The sequence below is a fragment of the Diachasma alloeum genome, unplaced genomic scaffold, assembly GCF_001412515.2.
Source record: "Diachasma alloeum isolate Michigan unplaced genomic scaffold, Dall2.0 Dall_scaffold_01785, whole genome shotgun sequence".
Classification (NCBI taxonomy): Eukaryota; Metazoa; Arthropoda; class Insecta; order Hymenoptera; family Braconidae; genus Diachasma; species Diachasma alloeum.
Window position 1 is genome coordinate 108722 of NW_021681866.1, and position 21923 is coordinate 130644.

Sequence of the window (21923 nt, forward strand, 5' to 3'; positions counted from 1 at the left end):
AAAAAGTCAATTTTTCCACTTTTAAAATTTCAAGGTGTTGGTTTTCAGTTTTAAAAAATCACATCTGACGTGTGAAATGTTCCCAGTGCAACAAACCTCATCCGAGTAACTGAAATTACTCCTCGTAGTAATGGCAGAATAAAACATGTGCATTTTATTAAGATTATGTGGATTTAAAACATTAAATCGTTGAGTCAGTGGGTCGAGACCAACTGTAGGTGTTCTCCTGGTCAGGTAAAAGTATTCAAAACCCCGTGTGGGAAGATCCCTCCCATCTTGGGCACCACTGGCGTATGATATTAAAATGGTGAATTACATCACCAACTGGTTTACAACGATGACTCTGTGTGCTCAGAGTCGACAATGAAAATGAGAAATTCGTTTTTTCTTCGTTAATGAGTAAAAAAAACTATTTTTTATCTGTCTTCACGTATTTATGATGTTTAGGTGGGTGTAGGCAATGCAAATGGATATAAAAATCATCAAAACATCCATTTCAAGAATTTAAGGAATGGAAAACGCTAGAATTAGTTTCTTCAACTCTGAAAATTTATTAATGAATAATTACTTTTGGCTTTTTTAGATTAAAAAAAAGTATTAGTAGCTTATTTAATTTTTTTAAATGATTAAAATGATATTTTCAGGATTTTTAAATGCAAAAAGAATTGTTTCAGATTTTTCTTACTTTTAAAATGATCAAAGTGATGTTATTAATTGAAATTCAGTAATGAGTAACTATTTTCATATTTATAAATTTTTAAACAAATTAATTTCGAGGATTTTTAGATGAAAAAATATTCTTTTCAACATTTTCAACTTTTTAAAATGATAAAAAACATAGTTAAAATTCATAAAAATTGAAATTTCCACTAAAATTGTATTTGCACAATACATTTACAGATAAAAGACAACAAAAAAAATTATTCCAAAGGTTAACCCCTTCAAAAATAATTTTCAAAATTCTAAAACCCCTAAAATGTCAACAATCACATGAGAAAAAATTACGAAAAATCAATAAAATCACTTACAGCATTTCGATGCTGAGGACTAGCAGATGCAGGTGGTGTTTGTGTAAACAAATTCGATGGTTGAGGATAATTAGCCGGTGAATGATGAATCTGACTGTTGATGAGGCTGTGATCACCGCCGTTGTGGTACCTCTGCTCCTGAGAGGTATCATGGAGGACAAAACCCTTCTGCTGGGGTGAAGGGGCACCCCAGGTCCTCGTGTCATGGTACAATCTTGAATCCTGCTGGTAAACAGGGGGTTGAGGACTGTATCTGGGGTCCATGGGCTGTTGGTAGCTCACAGCTGCCATTTCATTGGCTAAATTCTGCTGTGGCCTTGCCCACGTTCTTCTCTGAATCTGGGGCTGATCGTGCAGATAAAATTGACCCTGTTGAGGGTCTTGGATTCTTGGAGTCATGGGATTTATCGGAGGCATTCCGTAACTCTGAAAATTTTACAAATTAACATTCATTTTCAATTTAATTGAATTGAGAATAATTCAAACAATTTAATTAATTGTTGCAGGAAAATAATTTCCCCTCTGATAATGAAAGTAACAATTCTCGCAGTAAAGTATTTGATTGATCTTACTGTCATGTGTTGCTGATTATAACTTTGCAATTGTTGAAATTGCTGTTGCATCTGCTGCTGCTGCTGATTAATAAAATGCTGTTGTTGTATCTGAGTCTGTTGATTAGCGAGTCTCTGAATGTCGGCGTGAATTTCACTGAGACTGCTGTTCATTCTGTGCCAGAAGGGTCGAGAGAAGAGTCAGGAATAATAGGTGAGTCAAAACGAGACGATTCTCTTCATTAAAAAGAAACAAAAATTATAACTCACTGAGTGATGGACTGGTGGTACTGCTCGAGATCCATATTCTCAAGGTCTGGGGTGCGACGTGTCTCGATGAAGGGCACTGTACTGCCATCATGCTCCAGCCACTTGTGCTCAACATCTCTGACGTCCTCCCTTATTTCCTGAATTGAGAGAACACAAGGTTGAATAAAAGAAAAATTAATTCTGCATTACTCAGGTCTTAATCTCGGTGTTTGTTCCCGATTATCTCCAAAACTATTGGTTTTACGAAAAAATATCATACGACAATTTTTCTAGGAAATTTCTTCAGCTACAAAAAACGTTTTATGACATTTTTTCGTAAAACCACTCGTTAACGAGATAAATTAGAAAATAACGACACACGTCATGTTGACACTAGTTTTCCTGCTGTTCTGCATAATTCCGCAATTACCTCGTTAACGAGTCATTTTAGAAGAAAATGTCATAAGAACTTTTTTGTAGAGAGTTAAATTTGCCACAATAAACGTATTTGACATTTTCTCGTGAAATCACCCGGTATCGAGATACAACAGTTCTTGCGAGGAAAGAAATAACTTTGACCTAGAAAATCTGTCACTCTCAGTTTTCGTCAATTTCGATCTCATTTTCACACTGATGCACTCGATATCCTCAACTAATTTCTCTTCCGAACTGTCCTGACTCTCCGCTGTGAGATAATCGAGGACCGAGCAGTTTCCTGAATCCAGGGAACATGTTGATCCGTAAATCGATTCGATAGACTCGCGAGATTCATCTCTAGTTGGTATTTCAGAGGTGTAGACGTATCTCACTGGTCCTGGGGGTCTGAGGCTCATGCAGCACTCAATCGCACGTGTGTGAAGCTTTTTCGGAATTAGGGACATGAATATATTCATTATCACGTCGAAAACTGCATTGAACATTTTTTAAAAAGTCCAATTTATCCAAAAATAATCATCAATTAATTTAAATTGATTGAGAAATTGTTGAATCCATTGAAAACAGAGAATTTTGACAATTTTTTGCTCCACAAAATTCACAAAAACCGAAAAAATTAACGAAAGGAACTTCTTTCAAACAGATTTTCATTTTTTTTTTTGCTTAATTAATGACACACTTCATGGAATTGGGTCATTCGTGAAGGAAATTCAATAAATCTGATCAAAAAGATTATTTTATCGAGTTAAAATTACCTGGTGTGAAAAATTGAAGTTAATTAATTAATTATGATTAATAAAAATTAAAAGTGAATCTCTGATTGAGCTGTATCTCCAACAGTTCGAAATACTCTGAAACGCCGTCAACATCTAGGATAAAATCCAAGTGTACGTCCGCATTTATCTATTTTCTGTTTGATCAATATCGTATCTCGTTTGCCTCCAGCACTCCACATTGATATTCACAAAAAAAATATATTCGATAATACAATTTTACTGTGACACGTAAAAAAACTGAGAGCCTAGTACCAACACTGCAGACTTAAATTGCAGAGAATTCTGAGGTTTAGGGATCAGATATTTCCAGTGAAACACTCAATCACTGTTTATTTATGCATTTATCTCCTAAACAAATGCATTTACGCCAAAATATCATAAGAAATTTTTTGTAGGAAATTTCATTCTCTACAAAAAAGGTCCTGAGACATTATCCTCTAAAAATACTCATTATGAAGATAATTGGACAGTTAAAAAAAATAAAAAACCTGAAAGACGCGAATGGTTTTTTTTAATGAAGTTCATCTTCTAAACAAATAGTTCTGGGACAAAATGGCAAAGGCCTTTTTTGTGGAAAATTGGACAAAATCTCTCATTACCTCTCATTAAAATGATAAAATTCCACAAAATTCCCGAAAAAAAGGGACAAACCCATTGAATGTCTGCATATTTCAGGTTTTATCTCCTTAACAATTGATTTTAGGAGGAAAAGTCATAAAAACTTTTTTGTAGCTGACGAAATTTCCCACAAAAAATGTCTTATGACAAATTCACCTAGACTCACTCATTACCGCGATAATTATATAATTATGAATATGAATAATTTCAACGAAGCGAATAAGTAAGCCGCATGCCTAAAAATTAATCTTTCCAACTAAAAAATCAATAAAAAACAATGTCACAGGGAAAAATAATTCTGCGAGAAACATAAAGACACCTGCCATGATAAAAATTCAATGATACCTTGAGTGTGAAAGGGCGCTGGGGTTTGTCTTGTACATTTTGATGTGCAGTAGACTCGTTACACGCTGTAGTATCACCTGATGACCCTGAGGTCATTGGAGTGGGGGGACCATGCTCCACGGGACTGTCACCGCCTGATGCCGATGACGAGGGTGATTTAACCTTACCCTGCAACCAGCCCAACCACCAAATGTGCCTTGTTAGGTACACCAGAGTCCATCACCCCATTCCAAGTTCAAATAATTTAACACACAAAGCTTATAATAACTTAGTTAATCATGCAGACTAGCAGTATAAATAATTTCTACTATTTTCTAGGGCTATTTGTTGTAAAAATAGATGAAACCACAATAAAAGATCAATTTTAGCTGAAAAAAAAATAAATAAAACGTGCATTTGTCACAGATAAATTGACGAAAAAATACATTTCAGGGTTCAAATAGCCTCAGGTGGAACTAATTATCGTCATGCCAGTACTTTTTCTCCAATTTTTACAACTAAAAAATCCCAAAATGTAGTTTTAATGGTAGAAAGTGCATTCGTGATTTTTTTTTTTTCAATTCTCAAAGAAATGGATCATGATTTTTTTATTTTTGTTCATGTTCTTGTGAATTTAAATGATTGTGCAATTACATGCACTCACCCCTATGCACAGCTGAAAGATTAGAAAGAGTAGTTGAGTTACAACGAGTGTACACAGAAGAAATAATAGAAATACTGCTACTGAGTTAAAAAAAAAGAGTAATATGTTTTCTAGAGATTTTCTTCGAGAGGTAGATTAATTAGTTAGTTAAGTGATTAATTAACTACAGTTGATTAGACTGGTGGCACTGACCTTCGTCACTGTCTGGAGAAAAGCAGCTTTCCCCACTTGTTCCCTCTGCTTCGAGGCTTTCGCCTCCATTCTGCGTTTTTCCGTCTCTATCTGTCGACGTTTCTCCTCCAATTGCATTCGAATGTTGTTTAATTGGGCTGCTATTACGATATTACTTCCATCTCCATCTTTATGAAACAAAAATCGGAACAATGGTTGAAATTTCGAGGACTTCATAGAATTTTTAAATGCATTTTGATGAATCAACAAAGTTATGTTAAAAAAATTGATTTATTATTTACAAATTAATTCACGAATAACAAATATAGTTTTTTTATTCTTCAATTGTTAATTAAAAATAGCTTTTATATGCATTTGCAAATATTTTAGGAAGGAATAGGCATTAAAATTCAATCAATTGACCTTTTCTATTGAAAATTCAATTATCTAAAAAAAAAAATATCTTCAATATGTTCCTCTAAACCCATTAATTTTCAATATATTTCGAAGATGCTCTTCCCCAAATTTTTAATTTCATCCCCTCCCCCCCCCCAATCTCACTCAAATTTTTTTAAAATAATTTAATTAAATTAATTCCCAAAAACCAAATTAAAAAAAAAAACTTACCACTAGAATGTGGCTCTGTCTGTTGGCTCTGCAGACTGCTCTGCTGTTGCCACGTTGTTGTATTTGGTAAAGTAGCAAAAGTCGTCTTCTTCTCCCCAATTCCATTGCCATTACTCTGTCCATGCTTTTTACTGACAAAATTCCCCCTCATCCCCACATCGTCGCGCTCCTGCTGCTCTCCATAATTAAAATTAATTCCCTTCTCCGAACTCTGTCTACTCAAATTAGCAAAACTCGCCATTTTCGTTGATTCAACGTCGATTTGTTCATTATCACTGGAATGTAGAAGGTTCTTTAGTGCTACGTTATTGAGACTTGAGTTGGATGCTTGTCGCCTGAGACGAGGGGTTGGCTCGTTGTTGCTGTAGCCATTGTCAGCTAAAATGTGTTGGACATCGCTTCCATAAACATCTTGGACACTTGAACGCACTGGGAGATTTGGCTCGGGGACTGATCGCTTTCCTGCGTGCACTAGCTCTTTGTCCGGATTTCTTACACATCCAAAATTGTGCAAATTGTCCTGGAAGATAATTTTTTTCATTAAATCATTAATTATTCAGTAAATTATTCAATTAAATAACCTACAGAATTAAATTATTCGACTTTAGTTTGATATATATTCTGTTTTTATTGAATAATAATGCAAAAATGTGTTGATTGGATGCGAAATTGTGTTCTATTAGACTATTGATGATTAATTAATTCAATTATTCCGCATATTAATTCATACATTATTTTTATTGAATGAAAATGTGAAAAAGCATTGGTCGAAAGTCAAATTTTTCTGCAAATTGTGAGAATTGTCCAAGCATACTTTTTTTTACTGAATTATTTTCCATGAAATAATTTAATCAAGTCAAAATTAAGTAAAATCATGCAGTTGAATGATTTGAAATGAATTGATTAAATTGTTTGTTTTATGTTCTTCAATTACCTGAGATCCACCAAAATTTTCAATAGTCAATTGAGAATCGTCAGTGACACTGTTGCGTCTAGATCTCCTCCCAGCGTAAGAGCTCCTCCTCTGGTCCTCCCAATTGCTAGGCCGTCCAGCAGCCTCTGCCTTCACCATCTTCTCGTCACTCACTGAACTCAATGTTGGGATTCCCCTGTTTCGATGGACTACAAAACTCTCTTCAGATGTGCCTCTCCTGAAATAATAAAAACTCTCTCAATCCCTGTTTCAATTTTTTAAATCTCATTGTTAATTTTATTTTAATTTGCATCATCATTTTTTTTCATTGTTAAATAATCCAGGGGTTCTCATCTTAATGAATTCTTAACGAATTTTTTCATGATTACCTATCGTCATAGGAGTGAGCCTCAGCAGTCTGCTGCATTGACTGTGATTTTTTAACGAAACTCATGGTCGTTGGCTTTGCAACTGCAAACAAAAAACACATTGAATTAATAAAAATTCACAGCCATTTCTCCCCTTCCAACAATGAATAGTACACAAGCTCTACATTCTCTATGCACTAATGGTAAACACAGAGTGTAAAAAAAATCTGAAAATGACAAAAAACATCATGATAAACGATAAATAAAATAAATAAAATCGAAATATGAATGACAAGATAAATGATAAAAATCAGAATGATTTACATAGCAAACAATACCAACGAACTAAAGGTGGATCTGCCATGATTGACGAGGTTTTGCTCAGCAGGTCAGTGAATACAATGTTTACATAATCATCGTGCTTAAATTAATGTGAATGCAAGCCTCAAATTAATCTCATTCGCCAGTGATAAGTCGAGGGATAAGTATGGGAATGTTAATTTGTTATGATTATACATGTCAACTCTCACACCATGCATTCACTCCCATCTTTCCACAATTTTTTCAACCTCAGTTTAATGAAGAAATCCTAGAAAAAATAAAAAACTCGTGCTCTCGATGTTTTTACCAATAAAAAATGACTTTTAAATTTTTTTACATGAGTTTTAAAAAATTTGTAAGCTTTACTTCGTAGATATCTCGTCAACTATTGGGTTTAGAGAAAAATGTAAAAAAAAAAAATTTGTGGAGAATTAAATTTCCCACAGAACTTGTCTGTGACATTTTTCTCTAAACCTGATAGATTCCGAGGTATCACAAAATAATCTGCAAACAAATTTTATTCTTCACTCAATTACTGTTAATTACTCTCCCATAAATTAATTAATGACACAAATGAACGAGCACATGATGAAAAACCACCACAAAATACCCACATAATGAACATAATAAATTCGCTCAATGAATCAACCAAAAGCCACATTATCCTGAATCATCAGGTTTTATTCATTTCTCTTTTGACGCTTCACATCTCTCTCCTTGATTTAACAATTGGATACCTGTGAAGCCTGGCGCGGAAATGGAGAGGTTGCTTCTCAGATCAGGTATTGGCGCTATAGACTGTGGTAGACTTCTTTTATGTGCTACCCCGTGACTATTACGTGGGCAAGCTGCACGTAGTTCAACACAACCAACCCCATTGGTATTCAGGGATGAATAGAAGTAGGCGAATAGCGGCGGTTGATTTTGTTCAAGCATCAAGAAGATTTAGGCCATAGAAATACAGGCAATTATTACGTATTTTATAAATTATTCGTCTTTTCGAATTCTTTTTCTTTTTTAGATTATTCTCTCCATTTTTCAGGATTAATCAAGCAATCCAATCCCCCAATTATTCAATTTTTGACTATTAATTATATATTTTTCCTCCCATTTCGCATTTAACTTGATTAATCAAATAGAGAAGTACGAATAATTGAAGGAAAAAATTATTCATCCGATTATTTCCGCTGTTATCTCCGCAGGGAAGGGATTTTAGAGAAAATGTCATAAAACATTTTTTGTAGAAAATTTCCTCAACCATAAATATGTTCTTGTGATATTTTTCGATAAATCTGTCAGTTCCAGAGATATTCACGAAATACTCCGGATGAAATTTTTGCCAATCTCGTTTCTCTTTTACTTTTCCACAGAATGAACTAATTCAATGAAAATAACACCCAAAAATTATTTCCTAGTGTACTTATAATAGTAACAAGGGAAAATAGTCCGTGAGACGATCGACAGATTGTACTGACACTGATAAAAAGCGTGATACCATTACAATTGTGAGTAAAAAAATCACTTTTCAATCGTGAAAAGAATAAAAACGCCAACGAGACGCATGACTGACTCCCATAAAAATTCATAATCACCTAAAATCCATTTTCCCTCACAATAGTAATGGATCTTCGTGAATAACTCAAATAAATTATTAATTAAACGATTATAATCACTTTATAGTGTTTCATCATAAAAACTAAAAGTTGTGCGTAGCCTTCACCGATCAGTAAAATTAATCCCTTCACCATAGACAGACCCAAATACTTGATAATTAATCTTAATAACATCACACCCATGTAGGGTATCAAGGTCGGTGTGGACAACGCAAGATTAAACGTAAAATCATCGAGTGATTGAAACAAGGATTTTCGGTTAAAATACTTATCTCGTAATTGTACATACCATCGAGATACTGGCTGGCCCGTTCTTCCCCGGGATAACGTACACATTTCACTGGATGAATCTCCAGAACGTTGTACATGTCAGCGAGAAAGACAACAAGATTTTGTTTCATTGATCTAAAAAGAAGAGAATAACACACACGAGAAATTAGCGGGAGAAAATTAATTTCGAACTATTCGTGCTTATATCTTCTAAACTAGTGATTTTAGGAGGAAATGTCATATGAGATCTTTTATAGAGAATTTCCTCATCCCCAAAAAATGTTCTATGACTTTTCTCTCTAGAATCACTCGTTTCGGAGATAAATACGAAAATATAAAACACTGCATGCTTCGTTCCAACGAAAGATGTAGAAGAGAAGGTAAAAGAGGCCATATTCAATCGTAAATATCTCCCGACCAAACGACGCGATTTGGACGAGTTACATCGCATCTTAAAGATTGATAAAAAATCTTGAAAATGAAGAAAAAATAGGGAAATTCCACTCAGCCATTCCTGAGTTATTCACCACTAAACTAGGTTCGTTTTACACAACTCTCTTTTTTCAATGCATCTATCATTCCCATCCACTATTAATCTATTCGATTAATGAATGATGAGAATTGGATTGAACAATCTCTAATTAAATATGAATTTACCGCATAATAAGTCATAATTACCCTCTCATGTAGGTGACATCCTCCGGTTGCATATGAAAAATTGAGAAAGGTAGACACCTCACGCAGAAGGCATGCACCAACGAGAGATTATGAAGTGCATCAGCAACGGACGGCCTCTTGGAGACCCTGATGTCCATCCAATTGAGTTCCCCAGGGCAGTAGAATGCGACAACAGCAGCTAGGCCAACGCCATCGCACAACGACTGAAAGTCCTTGGCTGGTGGCAGTTCAGGGAGTTTCGTCTTGTCCCCCTGGCCCTCCTCAGCCTGAATTTTGGCGATCAACGCATGTGAGGCATGACTTATCCACAGGAGGAGACCCTTCTCGTGGTCCGGTGGCACATCCACCAGAGCCTGAGGGTCGAATCGACGAATTGCTGCTGCAACACGATCCCCAGTCACCACTTCCTTCGCGTACAAAACCATCAGACCCTCTATCACAGCCATATGTGCAGACATTTTGAGGGGCGAGTTCTGAATGAGAATGGTCTCGGTGAGGGGTGTGTTGTTGGGCTCGTTGACAAAGACACCCTTGCGAGCCAGTGCCTGGAGAATGCCCAGGTGATTCTGGTTGTGGTAATTGGGGTCCGAGTAGATGTTGGCCAGAGCCAGACAGTACAGCTCGGCATTTGATAGAGAGTGGACTATCTGGGGTTTCAAGTGCTCCTGATCCTGAAACCAATGTATTTATGCAATATTCATTTATGTATTCGTTTATTGTTAAATGAATGACGACAGAATGATATTTAACTTCATCTTGTTGCAAAATATTTTTGCCCCAGAAATGCAGAAATAAAAAAATTTTTTCTCTTCACCCCAAGCCAAAGTGCCATTTAGGCTTTTTCGGGAGGAAAGTCGACTTTCGCCAAAATTGAATTTTTCCGCCGAGTAAAAGCTGATTCTGTATTTTCTGGCCCGCCTAATGCCACTGCGCCCCTCACTTGCCCCAAAAATGCAGAAATAAAAAATTTTTTTTTTTGCACCCGAAGCCAAAGTGCCATATTTAGGCTTTTTTCGGGAGGAAAATCGATTTTCGCCAAAATGGAATTTTTTCGCCGAGTGAACGTCAATTCTGTATTTTCTGGTCCACCTAATGCCACTGCGCCCCAGAAATGCAGAAATAAAAAAAATTTATTTCTTCACCCCAAGCCAAAGGACCATATTTAGGCTTTTTTCCCAAGAAAACATCATGACAAACGATAAATAGAATAAAGAAAATCGAAATATGAATGACAAGATAAATGATAAAAATCAGAATGATTTACGCAGCAAACAATACCAACGAACTAAAGGTGGATCTGCCATGATTGACGAGGTTTTGCTCAGTAGATCAGTGAATACAATGTTTACATAATCATCGTGCTTGAATTAATGTGAATGCAACCCTCAAATTAATCTCATTCGCCAGTGATAAGTCGAGGAATAAGAGTGGGAATGTCAATTTTTTATGATTATACATGTCAACTCTCACACCATGCATTCACTCCTATCTTTCCACAATTTTTTCAACTTCAGTTTAATAAAGAAATCCTAGAAAAAATTGAAAACTCGTACTCTCGATGTTTTTACCAATAAAAAATGACTTTGAAATTTTTTTACATGACTTTTGAAAAAATTGTAAGCTTCATTTCGTAGATATCTCGTTAACTATTAGGTTTAGAAAAAAATGTCAGAAATTTTTGTGGAGAATTATATTTCCCACAAAAAGTTTCTTATGACATTTTTCTGTAAACCCCACAATTTTCGAGATAATCACAAAATAATCTGTGAACAAATTACATTATTCTTTCAATTACTGTTAATTAGCCCCATAATTTAATTAATGAGCCAGATGGATGACCACATGATAAAAACCCATCACAAAACATAGAATATGATGGAATAAATTCGTTCAGTGGCTCATCCAACAGCCACATATTCCTGAATTTCAAAAGAAACTTCAGTTTTATAGAGAATTCCTCTAAAAAAATTTAAAATCCTCTCGTTCAAGGATATTGCGACTAGAAATAAAGGACTAAAATTGGCAACAGGATAACGATTGATTGGCCACTATCCAAGAAACCTTGGGAGCACAGAAGAAAACGAGACAATATCTAGTTTCACGTTCCCAAAGCACAAAAACTCCATTTCAGAATTCAACTGCACTCTGTCAACTATTTCCAAGACAATAAATATTAAACAACACCTCGAGACATCTCGATCCCACGATCAGAGATAACTTCGATGACAATGTCTCGTGGATGCCACAGTACAACAATTCACCGGACACTAAATCTTTGATGAGACACATCACAAACTGTGAACACATCGGAGACGAGAAGTTTGCAGGCAACTGCAGTTTGTTTTGAGATAGAGGGACAGACGGTAATTCGATTTAGATAATTGGATGTACGCCAGTGCTAACTCGTAGAGTGGAGGTCACACGTGGGTGCAACATGTGCGAGAAAGTATTAGAGTTATCATTAATGAATTTAGAAGTGTCAAAAATTATTACGAGGAATTTTGTGATCAAACGATAAGAAATTGATGCAACAAATTAATTTGATATTTTCCTCTAAACCTAATAATTAACGAGATATTGACGAAACAGAGTCCACAAAATTTTTTAAACTTGAATTTTTTATTGATAAAAACGGTAGTTGAATGAATAACAAAATTTGTTTGCAGATTATTTATCGACACCTCGGAAACTATCAGGTTTAGAGAAAAATGTCGTGGACACTTTCTGTGAAAAATTTAATTCTCGACAAAAAATTTGTTTTCACATTTTTCTCTAAACCCAATAGTTAACGAGATATCTACGAAATAAAGCTTACAAATTTTTTAAAACTTATGTAAAAAATTTCAAAGTCATTTTTTATTGATAAAAACATCGAGAGCACGAGTTTTTAATTTTATCTGGGATTTCTTCATTAAACTGAAGTTGAAAAAATTGTGGAAAGGTGGGAGTGAACGCATGGTGTGAGAGTTGACATGTATAATCATAACAAATTAACATTCCCATACTTATCCCTCGAATTATCACTGGCGAATGAAATTAATTTGAGGCTTGCATTCACATTAATTTAAGCACGATGATTATGTAAACATTGTATTCACTGATCTGCTGAGCAAAACCTCGTCAATCATGACAGATCCACCTTTAGTTAGTTGGTATTGTTTGCTATGTAAATCATTCTGATTTTTATCATTTATCTTGTCATTCGTATTTCGATTTTATTTATTTTATTTATCGTTTGTCATGATGTTTCTGGTCATTCTCAGATATTTTACACTCTGGGTTTACCATTGGTGCATAGAGAATGTAGAGCTTGTGAACTATTAAAAAAAAAATAAAGAACTTGATTCTAAATATTTTTTTCAACATATTTACCTCAAGATCGCGGTAGTAAGGCTCCCGGAGGTTCTCCGGGACTCGATTGTTGTATGCCTTGGATAGTAGCCATTTCATGGAGGCACGTTGTTTGGCCTGCAATGCAAAAAATGACAATAAAAATTATTAAAACGTTCGCCTGTATTTTTACTCCATTATTAATTTATTTTAGGCACTTTTGGGCTCAACAAATTATTGAAAATATTTGTTGCCACTGTTTGTGTTAATTATATTGATGAAAAAATATTTAAACCTGGAGATCACACGGGATTTGGAGTAATTAAATCATCACAAAGCCCACTGCGATAATTTTACATCTCACAGACGGCTAAATCCACTGTCCCTCGGTTGTCTGGGCACTCGGCAACTAGGCCGAGACACTCTTAGAAGCCACTTGTGCATTTTCACTTGAACTCCAAAGCCCATACATTCACACGTTTAGAGACTACACGGACTCTGCTATTCATAGATTTCCGTTTTCTCGCATTAAATGCTATTTCCACGTGAGTAAATTCAGGCATTTGCATCAGTATCATTGGTATGCACTTTCCAAGTCTCGAGTGATTAATTGATCTATGAAAATTGATTAATCGACGAGGAAAATTATTGAGATTAATGCAGGAATTTTATCGGAGTGATTTTCTCCGATTTCTGTATCTCAGCAGCAAATTAATTCAGGATAAAATGTCACAAGACATTTTTGTGGGAAATTTAATTCTCTACAAAAAAGATCTTATGAAATTTTTGCCTAAAATTGATCCTCAACGAGATAATTGCATAGTTAAGAACATTAATGAAAAAAATGAAAGCATGGAGTTTTTTTTCATGTTTTATTCATCTTTTTGACGGAATAGCATTGATTTTATGGAAAAATGCCATAAAATATTTTATGTGGGAAGTTAAGTTCCCTATAAAAAAGATTTAATGACATTTTCTCGTAAAATTAATCGTTAACGAGATAATTGTATAATTGAGAAGATTAATGAATGAAAACAGTGCAAACATGGAGTGTTTTCTTTTTTTCTAATGACCATTTTAACCAAGTAAGATTGATTATAGGGAAAAATGTCATAAGATATTTTATGTGGAAAATTAAATTCTCTACAAAAAAGTTTTAATGAAATTTTCTCTCAAAATTACTCGTTAACGAGATAACTGCATAATTTCACAGTTGATGGGACCGACGCAGGGTAAAAAGAAATTTTTCACGAGTGAAATCCCGTGAAAATTGATCCCAAAAATTGACCGACGATGGAGATATGTAATCGGGGTCAAAGACACACATGCAACTCTGGGTAAAGGGGGTCGCTGTTCGTACGGAACAGGTATGCGATTATTCTATCGATCCACGAGTTGGGAGTTAAACCCAACTGTTATTCGCGCAAGTACGAGGACTCACCAACCGGAATATCCGGCCCGACAGCTATAAACAATCACAAATAAAAGGTATCAATCATTTTTTACGAGTAAATTATTTTCCCATTTGTCTTGAATAATTTTTTTCCCCCCGATTTTTCTTTTGCAACTTTTCAATTGCAGTTGAGGTGAGGAGAATCTCAAGGGCGAATCGCTTATTCTCTTTGGTTTTGTGGAACAATGATGAGTGGAATTGCGAAGAGAGAAATTCTTTAAGGCCGTTGGAGAATAAAATAAAATAGGCGGTTTTAACGATCGTAAAACGCAAAATAGAAGGACTCGGTTTTCTAGACTCTCATAAATGTTGAATTATCTTGTTATCTAATTGATGTACAAGAAAATTTCATAAGACATTTTTGTAGGAAATTGAATTCTCTACAAAAAAGGTCTCGAGGTATTTCCGCCTAAAACCCCTCGTTAAGGAGATAATGACACAATTTCAAAAAAATAAAATTGCACCTGATAGTAGTGAGCCAAGAAAATGCATCGTCTGTAATCGTGGATAACTCGCAAACCGCAGAGTGAAATTTCCCGATTTTTATTCAACTTTCAGGTATTTTTTTAGGCTTCAAAATGAGCGCTGACTCGTCGAAATCGCATCATTTGTTCAACAGATATCAACGACTAAAGTCAGTCTTAACCCAATTCTCAAAAAAAAAAAAATTCTTCCCCTTTCGTCACGTTAATTTTATCATCCACACTCATGCACATAGATTTCAATCGCTAGTTATTCTATAAAAAGACGCTCAGTCATAGTTGGTAAGGCCGGGAAGGGCGTTACGGCAACGACACGGGGATTGCATTACAATAGTGACCACGACGCGATTCACTCGATGAAACAGTCCCGGTCATTCCGCGGATTGGGTCAATTGTTTCGCATCAGCAATAACTGAATTGCGTCATTCATTCTCTATCGGTGTACGGGACAGTTGAAGAAGATTTCGGAGAGCGAATTTTCGTCGACGGAATTCCAGTTTTTATTCGGCTCGAAAATAACTTCTCAGAGGAAAATATTGGATTGAGACGAAGATTCATATTGGCTACTGTTTTCCAAATATCTCAAAAACTCATCAATTTATTAAAAAATGTCACAAGATCTTTTTTGTAGCCCACGAAATTCTCCATAAAAATGTATCATGACATTTTTTTTCTAAACCCGGTCATTCCCGAGATATTCTCGAAAGAATCGGAACGAAATTTTTGAAATGACTGAAAATTGCACGAAAAAATGTAACAAAATCGAATGTATCGAAATCTTTTTTAAGCCCACGAAATTCTCCACAAAAAATGTCTTACAACATAAGATTGAGTCGATTGTCTCGCATCACCAACAACTGAATTGCGTCATTCATTCTCTATCGGTGTACTGGGCAGTTGAAGAAGATTTGGAAGGGCAAATTTTTTTCGACAGAATTCCACTCTTCCTTTGGCTCGGCAATAGCCTCTCGGAGGAAAATATTGGATTAAGACACTTGGACGATTCACAATTTGGATAGAGTGCCCAAGGGGCCTTTGAAAAGTCGATGGGCCAAACCCCAATCGGCCTGACCCGCTTTCCACCCGACCCTACACACTTTCAAAGTCAAATTCAATCATCTGTACCGTGAAATCATCCAAATTATTTGCTCCTTGCACTCAAAACATTCCTTCATTCATTATTTCATTTATTCATTTAATTTATTTTGTTTTCTCTTTCTTTTTCACTAAATAAATGTATTGATTGTTGTTTAAAGATTGGTGACTATTTCTCGGAAAATAATCTCATTTAATGGGAAAATGTATTTTATGCGGGTCAGGGATTTGCAGAAACATCTTGGAATTCAATTTCGAAATATTTTCCTTCATTCCCTCCAGCAATCTCATTGCACTCTTCTCAGCGTTATTTTACGGGCCAGGAAGCTTACGCTCACCTTTCTGAACCACTGAATTTCACCTTCAGAATGATATTTTTGTGGAAAATTCTTAGCCTCCCTTTTGTTGATTAAATTTAGTTGATTATTTTTCAGGTATGAGACGAATTTGAAATACACTACACGCACTATTTTTCGAATATCTCGAAAGCTATGAGATTTATCGAAAAATGCCACAAGAAATTTTTTGTAGCCCACGAAATTCTCCACAAAAAATATTCCGAGACCTTTTTTCCTAAATGTCATCCTTCCGGAGGTATTTGAATTATCAAAAACTCTACCAAAAAGAGTCCACATTTTCCCGAATATCTCAAAAACTACTCAATTTATCGAAAAATATCATAAAAAATGTTTTGCAGCCCATGAAATTCTCCACAAAAAATGTCTTGCAACTTTTTCTCCTCAACCTCCTCATTCCCGAGATATTTCCAAAAGAATCTGAATGAAATTTTTGAAATCATTGAAAATCCCTCTAAAACACTTTAAGCTATTCTACAAACATCTCGAAAACCATTCAATCAACCAAAAAAAAATCAAACGACTTTTTTTTAAGTTGCCACCCCTCACCTCCTCCAGCCCCTCCCCCTTCCCGTCGCAGGTATTCATAAATAACTCTCAAACTCCTTTCATTTCCCTTTTTTTCTCTTTTAGTTTCACTTCTTTCATCCTTAAAAAAAATTCTTCTCACCCCCTTTACACCCTATTCTCTAGTTATCATGGTTCTGTTTATGTAGAGCATGTGTCCCCCTCCCCACATGGCAATAGCCAAGGGACATCGAGGTGAGCGTGACCCACGAATGTGACTTCTCCTGGACTTTCTAGATAAATCACTTAATCCATTCCTCTCTCTCTCATAACCCGCGACAGTAGTAGGTTGGTAGGTTGTGCCAGCCAACTCCCATTTACGTGTAAATCACCGGTACACCACCATTTTCGGCTCGAAGCGGCATTAAATCGCACGTAATCATCATTAACGTAATTATTACCCAAATTTGGTTGCATTTGATACAACGAGAAATAGCAGTATTTATTTCCATTCATAAATGCAAATGCCGGTTTTCTTGTGGTGGTATTTCTAGGTGTTTTGACATGGAAAATGTCAGCTTTGGATGTGGAACCGTCATCCGGTTGAGGAGCAGATGCCATCGTCGCGAAACAACGAGTCGTTGGGAAAACAAACGCTTGAGAGTGTTAAAGCCAAAGGCTTGGGCTTGGGGAAGTTGAACGCCATTGTTTCACTTCTTGGAGTTTATATTTTTACTGGCATCATTTTTTTTTATATTCAAACGTGAAGGGGGTGAAAGTACTCCAGAAAATCCAGGAAAACCGTTTCCAATTTATTTTCTTCGAAATCAACTAAAAATTTGAAAGTCTATGTTTAGTTATGTTTAGTTTTTTGGGAGTATCTCGGAAACTAATCAGTTTAGGGGAAAATATCATAGATAATTTTTTGTGGAGAATTAAATTTTCTAAAAAAGGTCATTAGGTCAATCGTCGTAGCTAATGCCGTTTACGAGATATTCGAAGAATAGTGCGGAATGGGGTTTCATCTCGTTTCATTTTTTTAGTTTTTTTTTTCTTGAAGAGAAAACGAGGGAATGTTTAACGCATAAAAATACTTGAAACAAGTTCTCTCTCTCAGCAGCAGTGAGTGTTAGCCATAAAAAGAGTTTTGAGAAAATGCAACGATGCAGAGTTTAAGGTCCATGTGACATACTGTGTCACCTGCCAGAAACGACGGGAAAGTGATCGATGTCAACAGTGTTAATGATGAAATGAGAGAACATCGGTGAACACCTGGGAATTTCACCTCGAGGCTCAATACCAAGACTCTATTCTCGCACCTATCTTCTACTAAAAATGCACAGAACAACTCTCTTTCATTGATCAGATCCTGATAATTATTCCCGCAAAAGTCAAGAAATGAAAAAAAGGTCAACTTATTTTGGGATAACTCTAGAAATATTCGGCTCAGACAAAAATGTCACAGAAACTTTTTCTAGAGAATTTCGTGACCTACGATAAAGCTCATATGACATTTTTGGATAATACTGATGGATTTCAGGATATTCACAATCTAGCGAAAACAAAATCTGGTGATTTGTTAAACAGCCTCGCCAAACCATTCCAGACGATTTCACGAATATCTCGGACACCATCGGACTTATGGCAAAATGTCATAAAAACTTGTCTGTAGTCCTTGAAATTCTCTACAAAAAATGTTGAGTGACATTTTACCCTAAACCTCTTCCTTCCAAAGATATTCCCTGATTGAAAAAAAATTGTTGAAATTTTTCTCCAGAATTCTTTTGCTTGCTCTTTATATTGAGAAGTCATTGATAAAAAATTATAAGTGATCTTCGGAATTTCATGAACCGCGAGACGAATCGATTTCCATTCCAACCTTCACAGAGGCCCAAAAGCCATTGACCCCAATATCTAAAAAACGTGACGAAAAAAAAACAGTCATTCATTTCTCATTCACTTTTATCCAATTTCTCGCATCCAAGACAAACTGAATAACAAGCAATAAATTAATGTTTTGACATTTCCCCAGTGGTGTTGGAGTGGTAATTGTGGTGCATGAACGAGCGAGATTCCAGAGAGATACGATACAGTGAATTTCACAGCCCACACAGGGTTGGGGATACCGAGGTTTATGATATGATACAGGCCCTTGGGGAGTTACTCAAGTTTTTGCTGTACATGTCGAAGCTTCCTGTACCTCACCACCTGAGCGTAGGCTTGGGAAAGTGTAGGATGGTACCTCAGAGTCGCCAACGCCATCATTATTTCTCACAGCAATGAAAAGACAATTTTTCACGCAACAATCGAAGAAAAGGACATTTTTTTTAAATTCCTGAATTCGAATTTTCAAGATGGCGTCGAGACAATTTTTTCATTCAATAGCTGGGGAAATTTCCGCTGGAAAACACGGGTTTATGACCCCCGCAGCCCCTCAATCTCCGGTGAAAAACGAAAAAAAAGTTTTCATTATCGAAACTTGCATTCGCTGTATCTCCGGAACTTTTGAGGTTTCAGAGGTCGTCATATTGAGTTTTCCAGCGGAAATTTCCCCGACTTTCTACTCGAGATGATGAGGTTCTTGCAGGGGCAAGTTTGCTCTTCGTTTTTTAAATGAAATGTGAATTTTGTTATCTGAAGTGGAATTCTTGATTCAATTAATTACGATATCGAGGTGTGAATTATTTCCCGGTATTCCTAGGCAAACTTCCGCTGTGAACGGTACATTTTGGGGTGCTCCATTCACTGCACTTGGTGAATTAATTCACAAGCCTTTCAATTAACTCCCACTCAAGGCTCATATCTTGATTCTATACAACTGAAATTAACGTTGGGTTACCGAAGACACGCAAACCCGGCACGATGTGGGATCATGCATATTCTATGAAGAACTTCCAGTTTACTTCAGCAAGTTGTTTTTTCATTCGGTTTTTTCTTGTCTTTCATAGGTTTTCAAAACGGAAAATTAGTTTGCGAGTGATTTTTTTCCAGGGATTATCTCCGAAACTAATGATTTGAGCAAAAAAAGTCGAGAACATTTTTGTAAGGGAATTTTATGAGTTACAAAAAATGTTTCTTCACATTTTTTGATAAATCCAGTGGTTTTTGAGATATCAAAATGTTCTAAATGAAATTCTCAACAGTATGTCCAAGAGGTACAGAAACAGTTTAAATGACTCATCAAATATCTTCAAAACGAAGAGGTTCATCCAAAAATGTCAGAAGAGCTTTTTTGTAGAGATTTCAATAATCTATAAGACAAGTCCTATAACATTTTCCCCTAAACCTACTAGATTTCGAGATATTCCCAAAATTACGAAAATAAATTTTTTCAAAAAATCACAAATCTCTCCAAAAATATTCCCTTCAAAATTGGAATCAACGAAAAAAATTAAAAATACGTTGAAGATACCAGAATTGTCTCAAGGACAATGAAACCGTATCCACGTGTTAAACCAACAAAACCCCCCAGCTGACCTCCACCAGTTCCCCCAGCGATTTAATTTTTTTTCAATAAAAAAAGCCCAACAATTTTCATTTTTCAAGGAATCCCTCAATGACGATAATCATAACCCATCACCAGAGACTAGTACCTCCTGCACCACTGCAATTATCCACCTGAGAGCATCTCCCAACATTCCTTTCCCTCGAACTGGTTGCGAGACTCGTCCAACATATCAAATAAATCGTATGAATATTCATCGAAACCGCAAAAAGCTCATTTTTCCCCCAAAAAAACGGATGTAAAATCCTTAGAAAGTCTCACCAGAACGAGTTTGAGTATCCAAATCATCTGTCCACCACTGCAATCCCCAACTCGATAATCAGATCAATGAGAACGAGTGAAAAACAGCACATGATTCAGGATAATAACCCCAGTAACTTTAAATCAATTATCAACGGATTTTCGACGCTTTTCCGGGCTCTCCATTACAATTTATTGTTCTGAAACCACTGAAACCATCAAATGTGCTCGAACATCACGAGCAGACTAGTTTTACAGTAAAGGAGAAGAGGATGGCTCGTGCCTGAGGAACTCGCACTGTTTCGTATGTGGATCGTCATCGCACGCACCGATGATTACGTTAACCGTTTAACGTGGGGTTGTTACTCTCGTGAATACTCATGTTCACTGATAATTTTTAAATGTTTAAGCGTCTTTTTAGTGTTACTGGGCGATTATGTCATTTCACGTGGTTGCTGACGTGATAAAAGGGGGAGTTGAATGTTGAGATTAGTCTATTTTAGATGAATCTCTAATAATTTTTACGTGAATATATTTTGATTTAGTTGAGGGTCAAATGATAATGGAGAATATTTAGGGTTAAGGGTCGAAGGGGGAGGGCAGAGTGATCAGAAAGGTTTTGACCCTTAATGACGTTCGGGGCCGAGGGCCACGTGATCTTGAGGGTCAAACGACCCTGGAAAATGTTTAAGGTTAGAGGTCAAATGGTTGTAAGGGTCAAATGACTCTTAAGAACATTCAAGGTTGGAGGTCAAATGGTTGTAAGGGTCAAATGACTCTTAAGAACGTTCAAGGTTGAAGGTCAAATGGTCGTAAGGGTCAAATGACTCTTAAGAACATTTGGAGTTGAGGGTCAAATGGTCAAATGGCCTTAAAAACGTTGAAGGTTGGAGGTCAAATGGTCTTGAGTTAAACAACCCTTACAAACGTTTAGGGTCAACGGTATAAAGGCGACGCGATCCTCAAGGGTCGTTTGACCCCCAAACCATTTGACCCTCACCTAAAACCAACACAAAAATGTCAACTCCAGAAGAAATTATTTTAGAGTGAAAAAAAAATGAACAAAGTTTGAGAAGAATTATCTCATTAACGAGTGGATTTACAGAAAAATATTACAGAACATTTTTCGCGGGAAATTTAATTCTCTACAAAAAATTTATTTGCATATTTTCTGCTCAGACCACTTGTCATCGAGATAATTGCGCGATCAATAAAAAAGACGACAACAATTGAAGATTTAAATGATTATAATCAATTCTACACCTCTAAATGTCATTAAAAAAATAGTTGCTGGCCGGAAATTCCCCCTAACTAACCTAATAATCACCAAATCCTAGAAGAACCTGCCA

At 35.9% G+C, this 21923-nt stretch overlaps 1 protein-coding gene across 7 annotated transcripts in view; it reads right to left on the reverse strand.

Moving 5' to 3' along the window:
* The window catches only part of LOC107046730 (patronin), a 40003-nt gene that overhangs the window by 11334 nt on the left and 6746 nt on the right, over nt 1-21923 (reverse strand). For 3 of the 7 annotated variants that reach the window (XM_015269426.1, XM_015269424.1, XM_015269422.1), the window contains exons 2-13: nt 12979-13074; nt 9607-10277; nt 8948-9063; nt 7783-7893; nt 6746-6827; nt 6378-6594; nt 5444-5963; nt 4838-5004; nt 4003-4170; nt 1850-1986; nt 1601-1760; nt 1029-1454 (exon numbers count right to left, since the gene is read on the reverse strand). In XM_015269426.1, the coding sequence (XP_015124912.1) occupies nt 1029-1454; nt 1601-1760; nt 1850-1986; nt 4003-4170; nt 4838-5004; nt 5444-5963; nt 6378-6594; nt 6746-6827; nt 7783-7893; nt 8948-9063; nt 9607-10277; nt 12979-13074 (2871 nt within the window). Of the gene's footprint in view, nt 1-1028; nt 1455-1600; nt 1761-1849; nt 1987-4002; nt 4171-4837; nt 5005-5443; nt 5964-6377; nt 6595-6745; nt 6828-7782; nt 7894-8947; nt 9064-9606; nt 10278-12978; nt 13075-13231; nt 13317-21923 lie in introns of those variants that run through there. The other 4 variants (XM_015269427.1, XM_015269423.1, XM_015269425.1 and 1 more) reach the window with 4 other exon arrangements.